Source organism: Nuphar pumila, chromosome 17 (assembly GCF_984573655.1).
Source record: "Nuphar pumila chromosome 17, dmNupPumi1.hap1.1, whole genome shotgun sequence".
In the NCBI taxonomy this organism is placed as follows: Eukaryota; Viridiplantae; Streptophyta; class Magnoliopsida; order Nymphaeales; family Nymphaeaceae; genus Nuphar; species Nuphar pumila.
The window spans coordinates 75,172,208-75,192,458 of NC_143265.1; the positions used below are offsets into that span (position 1 = coordinate 75,172,208).

The window sequence follows — 20,251 nt, forward strand, 5'->3', positions numbered from 1 at the left end:
TGACCTGATCCCGTCCCTTTTTTTTTTACAACCTACAGTCAACCGTTGGTTCAAAGGGTAAATGTGGTAGCTTGATGGTCAGGCTTCATGAGTATTTTATATGTTCTATTAATGAATATGCATACTCTTTCAAATATATTAATCTCAATTTAGGAATCCATTAATTATTTTTTTACCAAATAAAATGAAAACCCGAACCCAAATCTAGTAACTAGTTATTTAGGCAGGGTTGGATACAACCCGGCGGGTCGGATACTGTCCCTTTCTCTCTCTTTCATCCATTTATTATTATTTTATTCACACGTACCTCTGTGGTCCTGTGGTAGGTTATCTTGTCCGAGTTAAGAGTGCAGGTGTCATGTGATGCTATCAAGATTAGGGATGGCAGTGGACCGGGGGAAAGCGGGGCCCCGCCCCGCCCCGCCTCGCCCCGTTTGGATTGGGGATGAAGGGTATGAAACCGGGATGGAGGCGGGGGTGGAGGATAAAATCCATCCCCGCTGCGGAGGTGGGGCGGGGGTGGACGTGCACTTTTCCCCACCCCGCCCCGTCCCCACCACGATCCCCGCCCTGACCCCGCTCCGACCACTTTTCCCCGCAATATCCCCGCCCCGCCTCATCCCCGTTTGGACCGGGGATGAAGGGTATGAAACGGGGATGGAGGCGGGGGTGGAGGATAAAATCCATCCCCGCCGCGGAGGCGAGGTGGGGGTGGAGGATAAAATTTTGAGGCGGGGCGGGCGTGGAAACCTTGTCCCCCGCCCCGCCCCACTGCCATCCCTAATCAAGATCTCCTCTCATCGAAAGCAGATCAGGTAATGCTGAACATGAGTTTTTTTGCTCATGCAAACATCGTGGCCGTTCTTTTGTATTTTGAAAAAGTTAAAAAGTCAACAGAATATGCTAAGTGGCATTCATCCAAATTGCAAACAGACGGCCACGATGTTGGCATGAGCAAAAAGCTCATGTTCAGCATGACCTGATCCCTCTCATCTGGTCCGAGTAAGTTCGTGAAAAAATCAGGTGAAATATGATTGCACAAATATTTGTACATTAAGCACCTAATCACCCTCCATCTTGGGAGAGGACCTTTCAGGTGTGGCCCAAGATCTGATGGAAGGAGATTGAGTGCTTAATGTACAATTTTCGTGCAATCATATTGCACCGGATCAGAACTCGTGTGTGTAAAACACAAAATACAGAAAGCTAATACACGCACAGTAATTTTCTGTTTTGTGTGGCCCGAGTATTTTGCTAACTACCCGGTCCCGATCTTTGGATCCTGCTCACTCTTTTGTCTGTCTACACCAGAGCAGATTCAGTGTTAGGTGCGTACACAAACCGAGGCTCTTTGAACAAAAGAGAAAACTAAGGATCACTCCTCGTCAAAAACCCCATCCCACGGCCCGCTCATTAATTTTGATATCGATAGGAAACTACTGGTTCAATGGTGCAGCCGCAGGAGGAGACGGTGCCTCTCTTGGGCTATCGACCACCGGAAAACAATGGCCTCATCGGCCCTGCACACCAGCGAGTCCATCAACAAGAACAAGTAGCTCCGCTTCTCCAGAGGACATGGATCGAATCCAAGAAGCTATGGAGGATAGCCGGGCCGGCGATCTTCACCCGGATCGCCATGTACAGCATGAACGTCGTGACCCAGGCGTTCGTCGGCCATCTCGGCGATCTCGAGCTCGCCGCCGTCTCCATCGCCACCACCGTCGTCGTCGGCTTCAACTTTGGCTTCATGGTAATCTTCACCACCACCTCCAACTCCCTCTCTTCTTGAGATTTGATCCAAGAATTTTGATTCAAAAACCAAACATGTGGTGCGGGCAGTTCGGCATGGCCAGCGCGCTGGAAACGCTCTGCGGCCAGGCGTTCGGCGCCAGGAAGTACCACATGCTGGGGATGTACATGCAGCGATCGTGGGTCGTGCTGTTCCTGTGCGCTCTTCTCCTTCTGCCCACCTACTTCTTCGCCCGTCCCATCCTCAAATTGTTCGGAGAGTCGGACGAGATCGCCGAGCTCGCCGCGAAGATCTCGCTTTACCTCATACCTCAGCAATTCAGCTTCGTCTTCCTCTTTCCGCTGCAGAGGTTCCTTCAGTGCCAACTGAAGAACTCGATCATCGCCTGGATGGCAGCAGCGGCTCTGCTGATACACGTCGCCTTGAGCTATCTTTTCGTTTCCTGCCTTGGCTTCGGCCTCGTTGGTGCATCCGTGGCCCTCAACGTGGGCTGGTGGGTGCCGGTTTTGGGGCAGTTTCTGTACACGGTCTGTGGTGGGTGCCCTGAAACGTGGACAGGTTTCTCATGGCAAGGGTTCTCGGGTCTCTGGGAATTCACCAAGCTTTCTGCTGCCTCAGGGGTCATGCTATGGTCTGCATTCTTGTTCCTTTTCTTCTTGTTATTTGTTTGTTGAAAGTTGTGTGAGATGCTGATTTATTCAGGCGTATTCTGATGTGGGGATTGTTGATTTTTTTGTTACATTTTATATCATGTAGTTTGGAGAATTGGTACTATAGGATTTTGGTTCTTCTGACGGGTAATTTAAAAGACGCGGAGATTGCCTTAGATGCGCTTTCCATATGGTAAGAAAAATCACCACGTTTTGGTATATGCATTAGTTTTTATTTTATTGGGAGGATTCGCGTTAGATTTGATTTCTGTTTTGTGTTCATCTGATTTTATGGTGGTTATGTTGTTCATCAGTATGAATATAAACGGGTGGGAAATGATGATTCCACTTGCGTTCTTTGCTGCAACCGGGTACGTTTCTCCTCCTTGCCTTTGCCTTTTTTTTTTTTGCTCTTTTTGTTTCACGGAAGAATGGAAGAATGTTTGGCTTGGAAGAAAAGGCATTCTGTGGCATTTTCGTTGGCACAGCTTTTCACGCGGCTGCCTCGATCTTGATCTCATGTTTGGCTGATCAAGAGCACCAGAGCATCGGTTTACTTTCAACATACAGATTATGATATGATGAGATGATCATGATCAGTTTTCTCCAGTTTTCTCAGGGATGATCATGATCAGTTTTCTCCAGATTCCGTAGCAGAGTTCTCTAGTCTACCCCGCAATCCAAAATGAAGCTGGATATTGAGTTACATTTAAGTAACCGTTTCCCTAAAAAGATTTCAAATGATGGTTTTTACTAGGTTTTGGCTTTTTCTTCGCTAATGATGACTTAACCTAACGTTAGGGGGTCAACGGGTCTGGTTAACCCAGACTGGAACCAAACCCTATAGGGTGTGGTATAGTGATAAATAAGAAGACCCGGGTCCGATTAATACATGGACCATTATAGTTTGTGAAATTTTATATCATACCGGGACTCGACCCGAGTTCTGCTTAAGACCCGCAAATTTTCAATGTAAAAATGCTAAAAAAATATGGTTTTATCGGGTATAGTTCGGGTTTAGTTTATGTAGTTTTTATCGGTTTCGATATGTTTTTTCTTATGGTGGACCCAATTAGAGTTGGGTCCAGACCTGATACCATACCCAAAAATTTAATCCAAGTCTGGTTCCACTTGGGTCCCAACCAAACCTGACCTATTGACACCCCTACTTAAGGGTGTCGACGGATCGGGTTTACTCGAACCCAACCTGGACCAAACACTATGGGATCCGGGTATGGTGACAAATAAGAAGACTCGATTAAGACTCAAGTCTTGACCCAAAAGTCCGATCAATATATGGACCCAAGTATAGTTTGTGAAATTTTATAGCAGACTTAGGCCCAACCTGAGTTTCGATTAAGACCCACAATTTTTCAATATAAAAATGATAAAAAATATTATTTTATCGGGTATAGTCTGGTTCATGTAGCTTTTATCAGGGCAGGGTATGGTTTCTCTTATAGTAAACCCTGCTTAAGACCCGATACCATACCCAAAAATCTGATCCAAGTTTGATTTCAGTGGGTCCAAACCAAACCATACCGGTTGACACCCCTATTCCTACTGTGCCTAGTACCAGCATGACCCGGCCCGGGCTTTGATATAAAAAAGAAAACAAAAATAAAAAAAAATAAAAGAGAGAGAAGAACAGGGTTCTTTGTCAAATTGAAGGCACTTAACGCTGGACTCGCAAGTTCGATTTTTTTTTTTTTTTGAGAAAGAGGATATGACGACACTTAATTTTTTTGATATTTTAATAGTAGGAGTTATTTGTATTAAAGATAACATTAACAGGTCTTAAAGTACAGTAAAAAGCTTTAAATAATATCAGTACGTGTCAGTGTATTCGTTCGTGTGACAGCTCATGCCACCAGGGACGCACTAAGCTGAACCCATTATAAGGTGGGCATGATGGACCTTATGTTTTACCAACGGGGGCGCCGGTTGTCTGTGAGGAGTAGCGGGGTCCAATTAATACATGGACCATTATAGTTTGTGAAATTTTTATATCATACCGGGACTCGACCCGAGTTCTGCTTAAGACCCTCAATTTTATAATGTAAAAATGATAAAAAAAAATATGGTTTTATCGGGTATAGTTCGGGTTTGGTTTATGTAGTTTTCACTACAACAAAGCAGTAGATTAGCGACGACCACATTCCGTCGCTAACATGGTTAGCGACGGATTAGCGACAACGAGGCAACAGTATGCTTACGTCGCGAATATTTCGACGCTAACTGGCGACGGAATAATTTCGTCGCCAGGTCCGTCGCTAATTGCGACGGAATAACAAGCGCTATATTCTGTCGCCAATCCGTCGGTACTAAACGGCGACCACGGCTTGGCGACGGATTTAATTCCGTCGCTATGCCGTCGCTAGATTAATATGAATAGCGACGGATGGTTCCGTCGCTATGCCGTCGCTAGATTAATATGAATAGCGACGGAATCATCCGTCGCTAATCCGTCGCAAACACGAAAAAAAATAAATAAAAAAATTATTTAAAAATTAATTACCGAGAACTGTATAATTTCTATTTCCTGTACAATTTATATTTCCTGTAAATAAAAAACAAACCACACAAAAAAATTCATATAACAAGTATCTACAATAATTAATCGTTCCACCTTAAAATTAAGAAGTTTAATTATTTACAAGTCAACAATTACATTTAGGAAAAATAAAAAAAATAGAACTTCTTCAACACAGTCCTCTAATCATCGCCAAGATTTTGTGCGTCTTCTTGTTCATTGTCTTTATCTGTCCCTTCAGCTCCACTACCCTGATTATCGCTAGCAGCCTACACAAGAAAAGAACAGTCAGTATTGATAAACAAAATATAATGAAATAAATTACACACTATATGTGATTCTATCATGTGCTCATGTGTGATCTAAGGCAATAAAAAAACTCTATATGTGATTCTATCATGCTCATATGTGTGCTAAGGCAGTCAAAAAATTGAATATGTGATTATAGCATGTTCATATGTGTTCTAAGGCATCTAAAAAAACTGTATATGTGATTCTACCATGCTCAGATGTGCTTTAAGGCAGGCAAAAAACTATATATGTGATTCGATTATGCTCGTATGTGTGCTAAGGCAGTAAAAAAATTGAATATGTGAATATAGCATGCTCATATGTGCTCTAAGGCAGGCAAAGCCAAAAATTTTATATGTTATTCTATCATAAATGATATATAACATGTTCATATGTGTTCTAAGGCAGTTAAAAAACTGTATATGTTATTATAGCATGCTCATATGTGTGCTAAGGCAGTCAAAAAACTGAATATGTGATTATAATATGCTCATATGTGTTCTTAGGCAGTCAAAAAACTGAATATGTGATTATAGCATGCTCATATGTGTTCTAATGCAATCAAAAAAACTTTATATGTGATTCTATCATGCTCATATGTGCTCTAAGGCAGACAAAAAGTTATATATATATATATATGTGATTCTATCATGCTCATATGTATGCTAAGGCAGTCAAAAAATTGAATATGTGATTATAGCATGTTCATATGTGTTCTAAGGCATATAAAAAACTCTATATGTGATTCTACCATGCTCAGATGTGCTTTAAGGCAGGCAAAAAACTATATATGTGATTCAATCATGCTCGTATGTGTGCTAAGGCAGTAAAAAAATTGAATATGTGAATATAGCATGCTCATATGTGCTCTAAGGCAGGCAAAGCAACTTTATATGTGATTCTATCATGCTCATATGTGTGCTAAGGCAGTAAAAAAATTGAATATGTGATTATAGCATGTTCATATGTGTTCTAAGGCATCTAGAAAAACTCTATATGTGATTCTACCATGCTCACAAAACCCTTCATGTATAGGTGATGTCTAACGCCATGAGGTTCTACAAATCGATTATTCTTACAAATCTTGCAGGGACACCTAATCTGACCTGTGGGATCTACCGTACTGACACTTGCCGTTGCAAATTCAATAAAACTGTCGACACCATCCATATATTTATGCGATAACTCATTGTCCACTATCCTACGGTATATCCATTCACGGTTTGCAGTCATTCTGTTGTATGATGTTACGAATAGTATCCTAACCAGTGAAAAGAGAACCATCAGAATGCTATGATGAAGAAAATATCAGATTTATCATGCAATATATGATGTCATACAATCACAAGAATTATGATGCATGCATTGATAACTTAATATTTTCATGTGCAAACTATTCATGACACGATACATTCATTTGAAGCATGCTTTCAGTATACAATTTCACATGAAAGACATAATCAAATTGAAAGTAACTACATGTAAGCATGGATACAATTACATCAAACATTGCAATACATTGAAATAATTTATATCAAACAAATGTCAAACATGTACCTGCAGCAAACACACTTCAATATCCCACTAACTACTACCATGCATAGCATGGACTCCGTACTCCAAAAATAAGAACACTTTCATATTCATACATTAAAATCATGCTCAGCATGATCTCCGAACTCCAACAAAGCAGTCCTAGATATCAACAACTAAGTGAGTGTATGAACAATAAAGTGTTACATTCAATAAATTAAATAACATGTGATGCGCTTGCCTCACTTACTCACCACGGGTATTTACCCGATTTGCATTGTTTTTGTCACTTACTTACCACGGGTGGCGGGGCACAAGCGAGTTCTGTTGAGAAATCTCCACAAAAAAACAAATTCTTAAAATGAAGTCACCACGGAAAAAAACTCACTCTAAACAAATGATTTATAAAAAGGACACGCCTGTTTATAAACTAATTGGTTGGCCATATATGGTTAGAATTCTATACACCAAGTGGCTATTGAATCAAGTACATAAATCGAAGAAAGAACACAAGATAATCTAAGCAATAAAGAGAAAAAAACAAAGAATTTGTCTAATTCAATCAAGAATCCAAATCCAAATACGATTGCTATTGTTGTTGTTTGTTGCTATGGTAGTGGTGGTGAACAATGCTCTTAGTGTTATATCCATAGCCATAGTAATCCAGGTACCACCTTAGAAACTTCTTCAACCCTGTCTGCAGATTAGTAGTAGGCATGTAACCAAACTCTAACCTCGCAAGCGTGACGTTCGCGTGCGTGAACGGCACGTCGCCGTTCGCAGGCATTTCCACCACATTCTTCCTGGCTTTCACCTTTAGGTGACGCTCTAGTACGTTCACCAGCATTGGCACCTCAAGTGGTGACGTATTCCCTAGATTGTATATCTTGTAGTCGGCCTTCCCCTTCTTCTTTCTGCCGCTGTCGGTGCTCTTTCCGGCCTTGTCGAGCGCAGCTACGCACCCGCTCACTACATCATCAATGTAGGTAAAATCCCGCGAGATTTCCCGGTGATCTTTCCGCCAATAAACCACAATTTTCTTCCCCTGCAGAATGTTGCGAGTGAAGAAGAAGTAGGCCATGTCTGGCCGGCCCCAGGGGCCATAAACGGTGAAGAACCGAAGGCCGATGATCGATAAACCATAGATATGGTTATAGACATGAGTAATTTCCTCGCCGGCCTTCTTCGTCGCCGCGTACAGGCTCGCCGGCCGATCGGTTCGATCGGATTCGGTGAAGGGGACCTTCACATTGAGCCCATAGACCGAGCTCGACGACGCCCACACGAATGCCGGTTGCGGGTTCACCGATTTGCAGGCCTCCAGGAGAGTGACGAGCCCGGCAACGTTGCTGCGAACGTAGGAGGAGGGGTTATCGACGGCGTAGCGGACGCCGGCCTGAGCGGCGAAGTGCATCACATGGGTGAAGGGGACGAAGTTCATCGGCTGCAACGAGCTCAACGCCGGGTACGCCGCCGATGGGTATGCGCGGGCCAGAGGCGTCGGTGCCTGCGCTGTCACCTTCACCGTCGGCAGCCTCAGCGTGCTCAATGCCATCGCCGGGGCGTACAGCGTGAAGAAGAAGAAGAAGAAGAAGAAGAAGAAGAAGAAGAAGAAGAAGAAGAAGAAGAAGAAGAAGATTACTTGCGCATCGCCGGGCGGTGGCGGGAGGCTGACGGGGAGCGGCAGCTGGCGAGCGGCGGCAGGACGGTGGCGAGAGCCGACGGGCGGCGGGAGGGAGAGGGCGGCGGGCGGGAGCAATACAGCGAAACAGGAAAAAGAGAAAGAGGGATGGGATTAGGGATTTACGCGACATTTAGCGACGGAAACATTCCGTCGCTAAGCCGTCGCTAACTCAAAATACCAAAAAGGCGACGAAATATATTATGTCGCTACGTCGTCGCTAATTAGCGACGGATTCGCGACGAAAGAGTTCCCTCTCTATATCCATCGCTAAAATGGTGTTCTTGTAATAAAAATTAGCGACAAAAAATTGCAGTCGCTAATCCGTCGCTAAATAGCGACAGATTAGCGATAAAAGTTGTTTCCTCGCTAATCCATCGCTAATTAGCGACAGATTCTATCTCTAGCTAATCTGTCGCTAATTAGCGACAGAAAAAATCCGTCGCCAATTTCCGTCGCTAATTAACAATTTTCTTGTAGTGTTTTATCGGGTTCCGATGGGTTTTTTCTTATGATGGACCCAATTAGAGTTGGGTCCAGACCTGATACCATACCCAAAAATTTAATCCAAGTCTTGTTCCACTTGGGTCCCAACCAAACCCGACCTATTCACACCCCTACTTAAGGGTGTCAACGGATCGGGTTTACCCAGACCCAACCTAGACCAAACACTATGGGATCCAGGTATGGTGACAAATAAGAAGACTCGATTAAGACCCAAGTTTGGACCCCAAAAGTCCGATCAATATATGGACCCAAGTATAGTTTGTGAAATTTTATACCAGACTCGGGCCCAACCTGAGTTTCCATTAAGACCCACAATTTTTCAATATAAAAATGATAAAAAATATTATTTTATGGGGTATGGTCTGGTTCATATAGTTTTTATCAGGGCAGGGTATGGTTTCTCTTATAGTAAACCCTGGTTAAGACCCGATACCATACCCAAAAATCTGATCCAAGTTTGATTTCAGTGGGTCCAAACCAAACCAGACCGGTTGACACCCCTATCCCCACTGTGCCTAGAACCAGCGTGCCGGCCCGGGCTTTGATATAAAAAAAAGAAAACAAAAATAAAAGAAAGAGAAGAACAGGGTTCTTTGTCGAATTGAAGGCACTTGACGCTGGACTCGCAAGTTCGATTTTTTTTTTTTTTTTTGAGAAAGAGGATATGATGACACTTAATTTTTTTGATATTTTAATAGTAGGAGTTATTTCTATTAAAGATAACATTAACAGGTCTTAAAGTACTGTAAAAAGCTTTAAATAATATCAGTACGTGTCAGTGTATTCGTTCGTGTGACAGCTCATGCCACCAGGGACGCACTAAGCTGAACCCATTATAGGGTGGGCATGATGGACCTTATGTTTTACCAACGGGGGCGCCGGTTGTCTGTGAGGAGTAGCGGGGTGTCAACAGGTCGGTTTACTCGGACCTGACCCAGACCAAATCCTATAAGGTCCGTGTATAGTGATAAATAAAAATATCCGATTAAAACCCGGATTCAGACTTGAAGGTCCGATTAATACATAGCCCCGGTTATAGTTTGTTAAATTTTATACCAGACTCGGGCCCGACCCAAGTTCCGATTAAAACCCATAATTTTTCAATATAAAAATGATAATATATATATTCTTTTACCATATATGGCCCGGGTCTGGTTCATGTAGTTCTTATCAGGTCCGGGTATGGCTTCTCTTATGATGAGTCTCATTAGATCCAGGTTCGGACCCGATACCATACCTGAAAATTGGGGCCAAGTCTGGTTTCACTTGGGTCAAAACCAAACCCGACCCATTGATACCCCTAGGTAGGAGCAGCTAGTGCACGTCACCGTATGTTGGGATGTTTCAAGTTCTAATCCCAATGGTATTGTGTTGTATAACTGGTAAGGGTATGCGTAACCCAGCTTGCCTATAAAAAAAAAAGATGAACCTTTTTTTTTTTTTTAAAGGCAAGCTAGGGTTAAGCAGAGACCCCTACCAGATATCTCTTAAGCCTTATGTGGAGGAGGGATTCGAACTTGGGCCTTCAGTTTGGCCCAGGACCTACCACATGGAATACCACCTCAGTGAGCAAGGCCGCTCCCCTCTGGTTATCCATAAAAGCATTTATTTCCACAAGGCAACATAGGAGAATAACATTTGATGCCATTGTTTAGCTAATACCAGAAAACTAATCAAAATTTTCTTGGGATTGTGGGTGGACAAACCATGCACCAGGGTTGGCGACTGGTTCCTGTTGATCTCAGGCGTAGGCTCATATCTGTCGCCAACTTAATAAATAGATAAATGAATATTTTCAAGGGAGTTTAATAAAAAAATATTTTAAAAGGAGACCAGCATAGTTCACTAATAATAAATGAAAAAATCTTAATTGATAAACACTTTCCTTTAAAAAAAAAAACTTGCTACTTGGCGATCGACCATATAAGGTTAGATTTTTTTATGTATTTTGTGTTTTTATCAATAAACGCCAAACCCCAGAATGCCTATCAAATAAAAAAAGAACAGAAAATTTTTGTCTCAATCAACCAAATAGATTAAACTAGTGTACGAACTTAGAAACTCTAGTTAGATTTTGTCTATTATCATGTTGGTAGGTCATACAGTGGAGATCAAATGAATTAACAATTTAAGGACATCTGACCTTCATGTCTGGGATGTGATAGTTGGATAGGAGACAGAGAGCTAGAGAATCCCACAGGAGTCGACCCCATGGATGCATAATGAACCGAGCTAGCTCGAGCTTAGCTTGTTTAAGCTCGGTTGGAGCTCATCCATGAACATAAATGAGCCAAGCTTGAATACAAGCTCAGGCTCGGTGTGCATAAACTAGCCAAGCTTGATCAAGTCATTAAAACACAATTAAGCTCGCATAAAAGTATATATACAATATGTTTGCAAAATAAAACCAAAAAGTCATTGTTTGCTTAATGGGTGGGCATTAGTCTCTTCCTCAAAAGGTGCTGAGTTTGAACTTCGCACTTCATAAACTTTTTCACCGAAGCAGGTTATATGTTCCCCCCCCCCCCCCCCCCCCAAACAGGGTTGTTAGCTACATCTCATGTTCGGGGGTCCCAAAGAGCACCACGTATGTAAGCATGTGCGTCTCGTATCCCCATGTTTGTCAGCATTAATTAGCGTTGGAGTTTGATGCGATTGCAAAGACTTAAGTACCCTCTCCTCCATTGGTGCAAAAAAAATTGACGATTCTTGAAAAGTAGTGGTTGTAAAGACTTAAGTGCCCCGAAGATGATTATTTAAGACCCAGTCTCTGCACTGCAGGATTATCCGAGAAAGAAATCTCCCCTAGAGGAGGCCATGAACATCAACCCTCTCACTCTCTCTCTCTCCCTTCTATTTCTGCTTCTGTGCACATCCATTAGAAGATCATACATTGCTCCATCAAGCACCGACTGACCTGCACATTGACTGTTGTGGAGCCTGATTCAGAGTTTTTACCCTTACAGGAGGAGGGTTTGGGGGCTCATCCCAGCATGGGTAGCATCATTCAACTAAATAAGTTGTAAATCCTGATTCAGAGTTTTTACCCTTACAGGAGAGGGGTCTGGGGGCTCCTCCTAGCGTGGGTAGCATCATTCAACTTGAAGAGTTGTGGAGTCTGATTTAGAGTTTTTACCCTTACAGAAAGGGGGGTCTGAGAGCTCCTCCTAGTGTAGGTAGCATCATTCAACTTGAAGAGTTATGGAGTCTGATTCAGAGCTTTTACCCTTACAGAAGGGGGGTCTGAGGGCTCTTCCCAGCGTGTTCATGGCCTTTTGCCCTTACAGGAGGAGGGTCTGGGGGCTCATCAACCCTCTCACTTTCTCTCTCTCTTCTATTTCTGCTTCTGTGCACATCCATCAGAAGATCCTACATTGCTCCATCAAGCACCGACTGACTTGACTGATGAGCTGCCTCTAAATTTATTTGACTCTGGGTCCTTACTGCACTTGAAGTTGAGTCATTGTATTTTTTGTTGTTTGGTGGGTGTTGAGGCCCTCCTCTACTCTCTCAAGACTCTTAGCTTGGGCAATCTTTCTTTTGATGATTGTGGTTGTAATGTATCGTTGAAGTTAAAATGAGGAATGAAATGACAATAGAAATCGCTGAAAATTTACAGAAATAAACTAGACTCAATAACGAAGACACCACTTTTTACGGATTTGGAATATGACCTCCGGTTTGGGAGATATGGCCCTGACAAGTTGGTCTTAATTCGGGTAGCGATTTACAGCGATTTGCGGAAGACACTACAAATCGCTATAGCGATTTGCGGAAGACACTACAAATCGCAAATCGCTATAGCGATTTGCGTAAGAATCTACAAATCGCTATAGCGATTTGCGTAAGAATCTACAAATCGCTATAGCGATTTACGGAAGACACTACAAATCGCTATAGCGATTTGCGATTTGTAGTGTCTTCCGCAAATCACTATAGCGATTTGTAGTGTCTTCTGCAAATCACTATAGCAATTCGTTGGAGACCCGAAAATACTACAAATTGCTGTAGGAAAGCCCGAAATCAGGCACATAAGTAGAGAGAGAAGGGAGAAAGAGTGAGAGGGTTGGTGTTCATGGCCTTCTCCAGGAGGAACCCTTTACCTCCCTTGATTTATTCTCTAGAGAGAGAGAGGGTTTTACAGTGTTTTACAAAGAAGGAAGAAGAAGAAGATGGTGATGGAGCAATGTAGGATCGTCTGTTGGATGTGCACAGAAGTAGAGAGAGAAGGGAGAGAGAGTGAGAGGGTTGATGTTCATGGCCTTCTCCAGGAAAAACTCTTTGTTTCCCTTGATTTCTTCTCTAGAGAGAGAGAGGGTTTTACAGTGTTTTACGGAGAAAGAAGAAGAAAACTTTGAAGAGTCAACATCATCCTCGACTTTCTGGATAAAGGACATGTTTGTCATTTTTTTGAACAGAAAAAGAATAAGACTTTGAAGAGTCAACATCATCCTCGACTTTCTGAATGGAGGACATGTTTGTCCTTTTTTTGAACTGTTTGTTTTTTCTTTTTTGAATGAAGGGCATTTTTGTCATTTTCTCAAACCATCACTTTATGAGAAGAATAACAAGAAAAGGTACTTAAGTCTTTGCAACAACACCAGAGTCCGATGCAAAGTTATGTCAACATACACGGGAATACGAGCCCCATGTGCTTGTATACGTGGTGCTCATTCAAAGCCCCGAACACGGACGTGGGATTCAGTGAATCATCGGGGGGCGAACATACACAACCCTCCCCTTTTTCACTGTACGTGTAAGTTTTTTCAGTATAAGTTTTTTTGCGGTCATAATAAACAAAATACACAATCTGGAGTAATGTGGGTCACATGAACAGCCCAGGCTCGTGTCGAACTCGGCTGGTGTGCATGCCTAATCAACCGTCCAGCTAAAACATAAAAGAGAAGATGGAACCGAACGAAATAAAATATGACATAACACATGACCCAAAGTATATTATAAGCACCACTGAATCCACAGATATATTACCTTGCAGATGATGCAAGAATAAGAATTAATTAATAAACAATGTTAGGCACATCTGTCTCATTTTTAAACAATGTAGGTGGCTCTGATTTTCAATGTTCCAACCTATGTTTGATAAATCTGACTCTACACGTGTTCGAACATGTTTTATTTGCCAAGAATTGAATGTTGGCTCAAGCTTTTTTTGACAAAAAAAAAAAAGATTTTATGAGCTTTAAAATTTATAAAAATTCTAAGCTATTGATTTTGAATCCTTATAAAAACTTGTTTACATGTCACAATCAGACGTGTCCAGTGTCTTTTGTGAAAAGAAATAACTGTCTAGGATGACCCATGAAAACGTGCTGGTTTATTTGAAGGAACGTCCATTGCACTCTGGCAGGGTTTGGTTTGTGTTGTGGTCATTAAAGATGGAAAGTTTCAGAGGGAAAGTTTCTTCAGCTAGTAAGATTAATGACTTAATTGGGCTGGTGCAGGGTGAGGGTGAGCAACGAGCTGGGAGCAGGCAACGGGAACGGTGCGAGGTTCGCGACGGTTGTTGCGGTGGTGACGTCGACTGTGTTAGGCCTCTTATTCTGCGCACTCACCATCATCTTCCACAATGAGTTCGCTCGCATTTTCACATCCAGTGCTGTGGTGCTGTCTGCTACATCCAAATTGGCTGTCTTGCTAGCTTTCACCATGCTTCTCAACAGCGTCCAACCCGTTCTTTCTGGTGGGTCTCTTCTCTCCACACACACACATATGGTCACTAAATATGTTAACTGAAAATATGAACCGAGATTTTCATGAATTTGTTTATTTATTTTCTTAAATTTCATCATATAGATGTGATCTAAATGTCTGGTTTTATAGAAACTGACTCTAGGATCATCTAATTATGATGCATAAGAAGGATCTTTTAAGGCTTGAAAATCATCTGCTCAGATTTTTCATAAACATTCAAGTATCCAAAAATCACATGTTTTCATCACAAGTACGTGATCTAACTATTGATTCCTAGCAAATGGATCACGACGAATGCATCTGTAGGGTTGGATTTGCAGAAATAGTATAAAAAATGCCGAGTTTACACTCTGATTCACATCCTTATTGTATCCACTTTTAGGAAAATTGGTTCCTCCTAACCATCCATAAAGTAAGAAGAGTGCTGGATTTTGATGATTCGGGTCATGTTCAGTAAAACTAACCTTACTGATATGTTCAGCATGTTTCATTTGGTAGGGACCAATTGTTGGATTATGTTTTTTAAAGAAAAATATGATTTTATGAGTCTTTAAATTTTATGAAAATCGATTGATTTTTTAAGCCTTATAAATATAACTCACTCAGATATCATAATCAAAAAGCCTATTTTTACTAACCAGAGCTTATAGCTGGATCACATCTATAAGGCTAGATTGTAAAAACAAAGTTGAAATTTAAGAGTGTCCTCACCCTCCTACCTTTAGAAAGAACCAAAATATATATATATATATATATATATATATATATATATATATATATATATATATATATATATATATATGTGTGTGTGTGTGAGAGAGAGAGAGGTAATGTTTGCTGCCCTTGTGGGTAATTAACCCTAGGAAAAAAATATAATATTTTTTAACTATATATATATATATATATATATATATATATATTTGATCCTTTATATATAATCTACGTATTAAGTTTAGGAGAAACTAACCTTTGGATCATGTTTTTTCTGATGTATGTCAGATTTTACTGTGGTTGAAAAATCAACCGCCTGCAATATATCAAATTTTCAAAACTTAAAAAAATATATTTTTTCATTGAAAAACTGTCCTATTTTGATCGTGATGATAAAGTCAGATTTGGTCAGAACAACTTTTATCTTTGAGTTCCAACTAGAGAACTAGAGGGTTCCCTATTCACAAAAACAAATGATATATATATATATATATATATATAATTGATTTTTTATGCCTTTAAAAAATATATTTATATGAGATACAAAACTCATTTTCTATTAAACAAATTTTGTAGGTCATATTCATACGTCAGATCTACCAAAAAAAAGAAGGCGATTTGAAGGCGATTTTCTATTCAATAGTTATGTGCCTTACTACCAATTGTTTGTTTATATACTCATCTTGGATTGGATTGTTTCAGGTGTGGCAGTGGGTTCGGGATGGCAGGCCCTAGTGGCTTACATAAACGTGGGGTGCTACTACATCATTGGCCTTCCAGTTGGCGTAGTCATGGGCTGGGTCTTCCATCTCGGTGTCAGTGTGAGTTTTTTTTTGAAAGGCAAGCTGGGGTTAGGCAGACTCCTACCAGTTATACAACTATACCATTGGGTTTTGAACCTGCAACGTCCCAACAAAAGCTGACGTGCACTAACTGCTCCTACCAGACAAGCACACCCCCCCCCCCCCCAGGCACCAGGACCAATCAGTCGAGTAGATCGCGGGCCCGCACAAGGCTTACAGAGTGGGGCCTACACACTACTGTTGTTATGGTCATTGCTTGGGAGAACGGATCAAGTGATCTGCCAAAACATGTTTCGTTCGTGTTTTGACATCTCCACTGTTCATCCGGGTGATGTACTGCTGTTGATAACATCTTTGTGCGATGGACGGTGGAGATGAATGTCAGGGACGGTGGAGATGTCAAAACACAGAGTAAAAGTGTTTTGGCGTATCACCTGATCCATGCTTGTTTCACGGTCAAGTATTGGTATCAATTTCAGAATCGGTTTGTGAACCGCAATCATCCTTTTCAAAATGATTCAGAAAATCATCCTGGATCGTACCGATTTGAATTGTTTTGAATCGGTTTATTAAAAATGATTTTGTAAAACGATTTCAAACAATCAACAAAAATAAAATAAAAAAATCAAGAAAAATTGTCTGGAAAGGGAAAATACTTATCAATACTTATGTTACTGTAATCTGACCATTCGGATTGGGTTGGTGGTGCAGGGAATTTGGGGAGGGATGATTGGTGGCACAGCTGTTCAGACACTCATACTGGCTGTGATCACTCTTCGTTGTGATTGGGAAAAGGAGGTACATAACTCATAGACTCAAAGGACCTGCTGCTTTTCAGATCCTACTTTTTAATAGGGGTGGCAATTTCTGACACGACCCGCCAACCCGACCCGCCAACCCGCCTCTTAGGTGGGTTCGGGTTGGGCTTAAGCCAACCCGTTTAATAAACGGGTCGACCCGCGTAACCCGTTTATTAAACAGGTCGGGTTCGGGTTGGGGGTATGCCAACCCGCCAACCCGGCTGACCCATTTAATAAACGGGTTAGCCGGGTGGGTCAACCCGCCAACCCGTCTGCCAACCCGCCAACCCGACCCGTCAACCCGACCCGCCAACCTGACTACCTGCCAACCCGATCCGTCAACCCATCAACCTGACCCGCGAACCTGAAAACCCGTTTACCCGACCCAACCCATTTATTAAATGGGTTGGCGGGTCGTGTCGGGTTACCCGTTTATTAAACGGGTCGGGTTCGTGTTTGCCACAGCTGACCCGTTTAATAAACGGGTCGGGTTCGGGTTGAGGTATGCTGACACTGTTAGGAAAACCACGAGCAAGAAACAACCAAAAGGAAACAAAGAACAAGAACAATCTAACGAAACACAAGAAGAACACAGATTTACGTGGAAAAACCTCTCCTCAAATCCGAGAGAGAGTAAAAAACCACGGCCGCCCAGAGAGAAATCTTATTACTCTTATCAGACAGTTACAAGCTCTGGAAAGAAAAGCGAGAATATAAACAAGGCAAGGGCGACAACCCTAACCCTAACCAAATCGGGTCGGATCCACTGAAAACCGGGTCCCAAACATAAGCCCCAGAGGGAGCCCCCGGACCTCCCTTCCTGCAGGGGCAAAAAACAGTGAATCAGGCTCCACAACTCATCAGACACGCCAACCCGACCCGCCAACCGAACCCGATTGCCACCCCTACTTTTTAACAAGGGGGTAGCCACCATAGTGACAAAACATTTTTTAGGCAAAATCTAGTTTTTAAAAAACTTGCGAGAAATTGAAAACTTTTCATAAATCTCATGTTTTTTTTGGCAAAATCTCGGCAATAAAAAAATTAATTTAAAATATAAAAAATATTTTTTTATAATAAAATATTAATGAAAATTAATTAAAATTAAAAATACATGTTTTTTCATGATAAATAGTTGTTCAAAACATAAATATCATATTTAAATCATTGGTATTTATGTTTTTCGCAAATCTTGCGAGAAATTGTCGTTTTAAACTTTCAGGCAATTTCTCATGATATTATCGCGTGGTTTTCATAAATCTCGCGATATTTGTCACTATGGTAGCCACTACGTGGTGCCAGTCCGTTTGGGCTGAACACCTTGTTAGGTGTTCAGCTAGGCTCAGATCATTGATTTTGTTGGATGCAAAGGTTACTTTTTGTATAGGTCTGTCTGATCGGAGCTCTAGGAATGATCCCAAGGTGTCCAAATCCAATCAAGTTATTCTACATATGCGTGTAAGTTAGAAAGTAGCTAAAGATTGGATTTGGTATGCATCTGAACAAATCCAATCCAGGTGGATCTGTGAGTAATCTGGATGAATCGGATCAATATTTGGGTTCATAAAGTGTAATCTGGATCAATCCTATCATACATCCTTAATTCATGCCAAAGAATCATCACTTAAATTGCTGATTTTTATTTTGGATTTATAACCCGAAGAAACCACACCCGGCGCGAAGACATGGTCTCGGCGCTGGCTCCGCCTGCCATACCTACGGTCATCGTGCCGGCAGCATAAAACTCCCAAGCTAGAACCCCTGCACCTGGAGTTAAATTGCTAATTTTGAACGAAGGAATAACATTATGTTACCGAACAAGTCTGCTGCTCAAATTTTCAGGCAGAGAAAGCGAGCGTTCGAGTTGGCAAATGGGAGGCCCCAAACTCCCTTGAAAAGTAATGCAACTTGAACCGCGCAATGATGCCAGGGCAGATGATGAGATTGAGCAGCTGCACAAGAGGTGATTCTTCAGTTACGCCGGAGAAAGGAGAGAGCAGCTTGCGCCTCCGATCCTGCTTCCCTAGTAAAGAGCTCGTTTGCACTCATAAAAATAAGTCCGGCATACTTAACATGTAGTATCACATAGTTTGATGTATGGCAAATAGTTTAAGTGTTTTACTTGCAAGCAATAGGTTTTGAATTCATGTTATATTGCTTGCAGCCTTCAAATGTTTTGCTTGCAGGCCACTAATTATTTGCTAAAAAAACGAGTGTCGGATTGTATTTTTTTGATAAAAAATATGATTGTATGAGAGTTAAAGTTTATGAAAATTCTATGCTAATGATTTTTTAAGCCTTATAAAAACCTGCTTAGATGTTATAATCAGATGATTCAAGAGTCTTATTACTAAACAGACCACATTGATCATTTATGCAAGGCTCGATTCTAAAATTTGAATTAAGAAAATGAAAAAATTCAAAATTCAAAAGCATCCACACGATATGGATGGTAAGAGGAACATTCTCAAATGTGTGAAGACATTTGCACGTGAAGGTAAGGACATTCACAAATGTGGGAGTATTTAATTAAAACAAAATGGGGGACATCCCCAAAATGTGCAAACTTCTTTTTACTAAAATTTCATAAGGAGCACAGGCTCGAGGATGTTCGCAAATGTGTGACACATGGAGTTTTTAAGTAAAAATGTAAAAATTATAAAAATGCAAATTTTTTTTGTCAAAATTTTTAAGTCTTTGATGATACAACATTTATATATATATATATATATATATATATATATATATATATATATATATATATATATATATATATATATATAGGAGCTCAATTTGAGGAAAAAAACAAAAAAAGGCAGCTCTGGTATGAGTGGTGGCATTTTCATAAGTACAACAGAGAAGCTCGTGTGCACTACACCATAATGTGGTGTTATGCAGACCCTTAAAATTTATTCACTTGTTAGTTCAGTTGCAAATTTTATTAGGTTCGCACATTATGATGTGTGAATATCATCTCATTGTTTTAAGATTATCATTTTTGTGAACCCAAAATCATATTTGTGAATGTAGAGACCTTTGTGTTATTTTCATGCGGATCTAGCAACTATCAAATATGGACATCTGTAAATATGTGATCATATTTAAAAATATGGTTTCAAGTTCACACATTCTGATATGTGAATGTCATTCAATTGATAACGTTAACTCAACAATTGTTAATGTCATGAGGTTTGTATAAATGTTGTTTTATTGTCTTGAGATTTGTACGTTCTGATTTATGAATGTCATCAAATTGATAAGTTTGTCCTCAATTGCGAAT

At 41.0% G+C, this 20,251-nt stretch overlaps 1 protein-coding gene and 1 pseudogene across 1 annotated transcript; one reads left to right on the forward strand and one right to left on the reverse strand.

The window, feature by feature from the left end:
- Positions 1-1,413: 1,413 nt before the first annotated feature.
- LOC149812247 (protein DETOXIFICATION 27-like) lies at positions 1,414-19,236 on the forward strand. Its single transcript, XM_089993594.1, has 8 exons — positions 1,414-1,750; positions 1,840-2,381; positions 2,507-2,593; positions 2,715-2,771; positions 14,408-14,646; positions 16,071-16,189; positions 16,883-16,969; positions 18,814-19,236. Exons 1-8 carry the CDS (start codon positions 1,448-1,450, stop codon positions 18,871-18,873), a joined length of 1,494 nt encoding a protein of 497 aa, XP_089849720.1. The 5' UTR covers positions 1,414-1,447; the 3' UTR covers positions 18,874-19,236.
- LOC149812248 (UDP-glucuronate 4-epimerase 1 pseudogene) lies at positions 7,347-8,312 on the reverse strand (annotated as a pseudogene).
- Positions 19,237-20,251: the final 1,015 nt, after the last annotated feature.

Coding starts and splice junctions, on each gene's coding strand:
- LOC149812247 (XM_089993594.1), top strand. CDS start 1,448: ATGGTGCAGCCGCAGGAGGAGACGGTGCCTCTCTTGGGCTATCGACCA. Junction 2,382..2,506: donor GCCTCAGGGGTCATGCTATG/GTCTGCATTCTT, acceptor TATATCATGTAG/TTTGGAGAATTGGTACTATA. Junction 2,772..14,407: donor GCGTTCTTTGCTGCAACCGG/GTACGTTTCTCC, acceptor GGGCTGGTGCAG/GGTGAGGGTGAGCAACGAGC.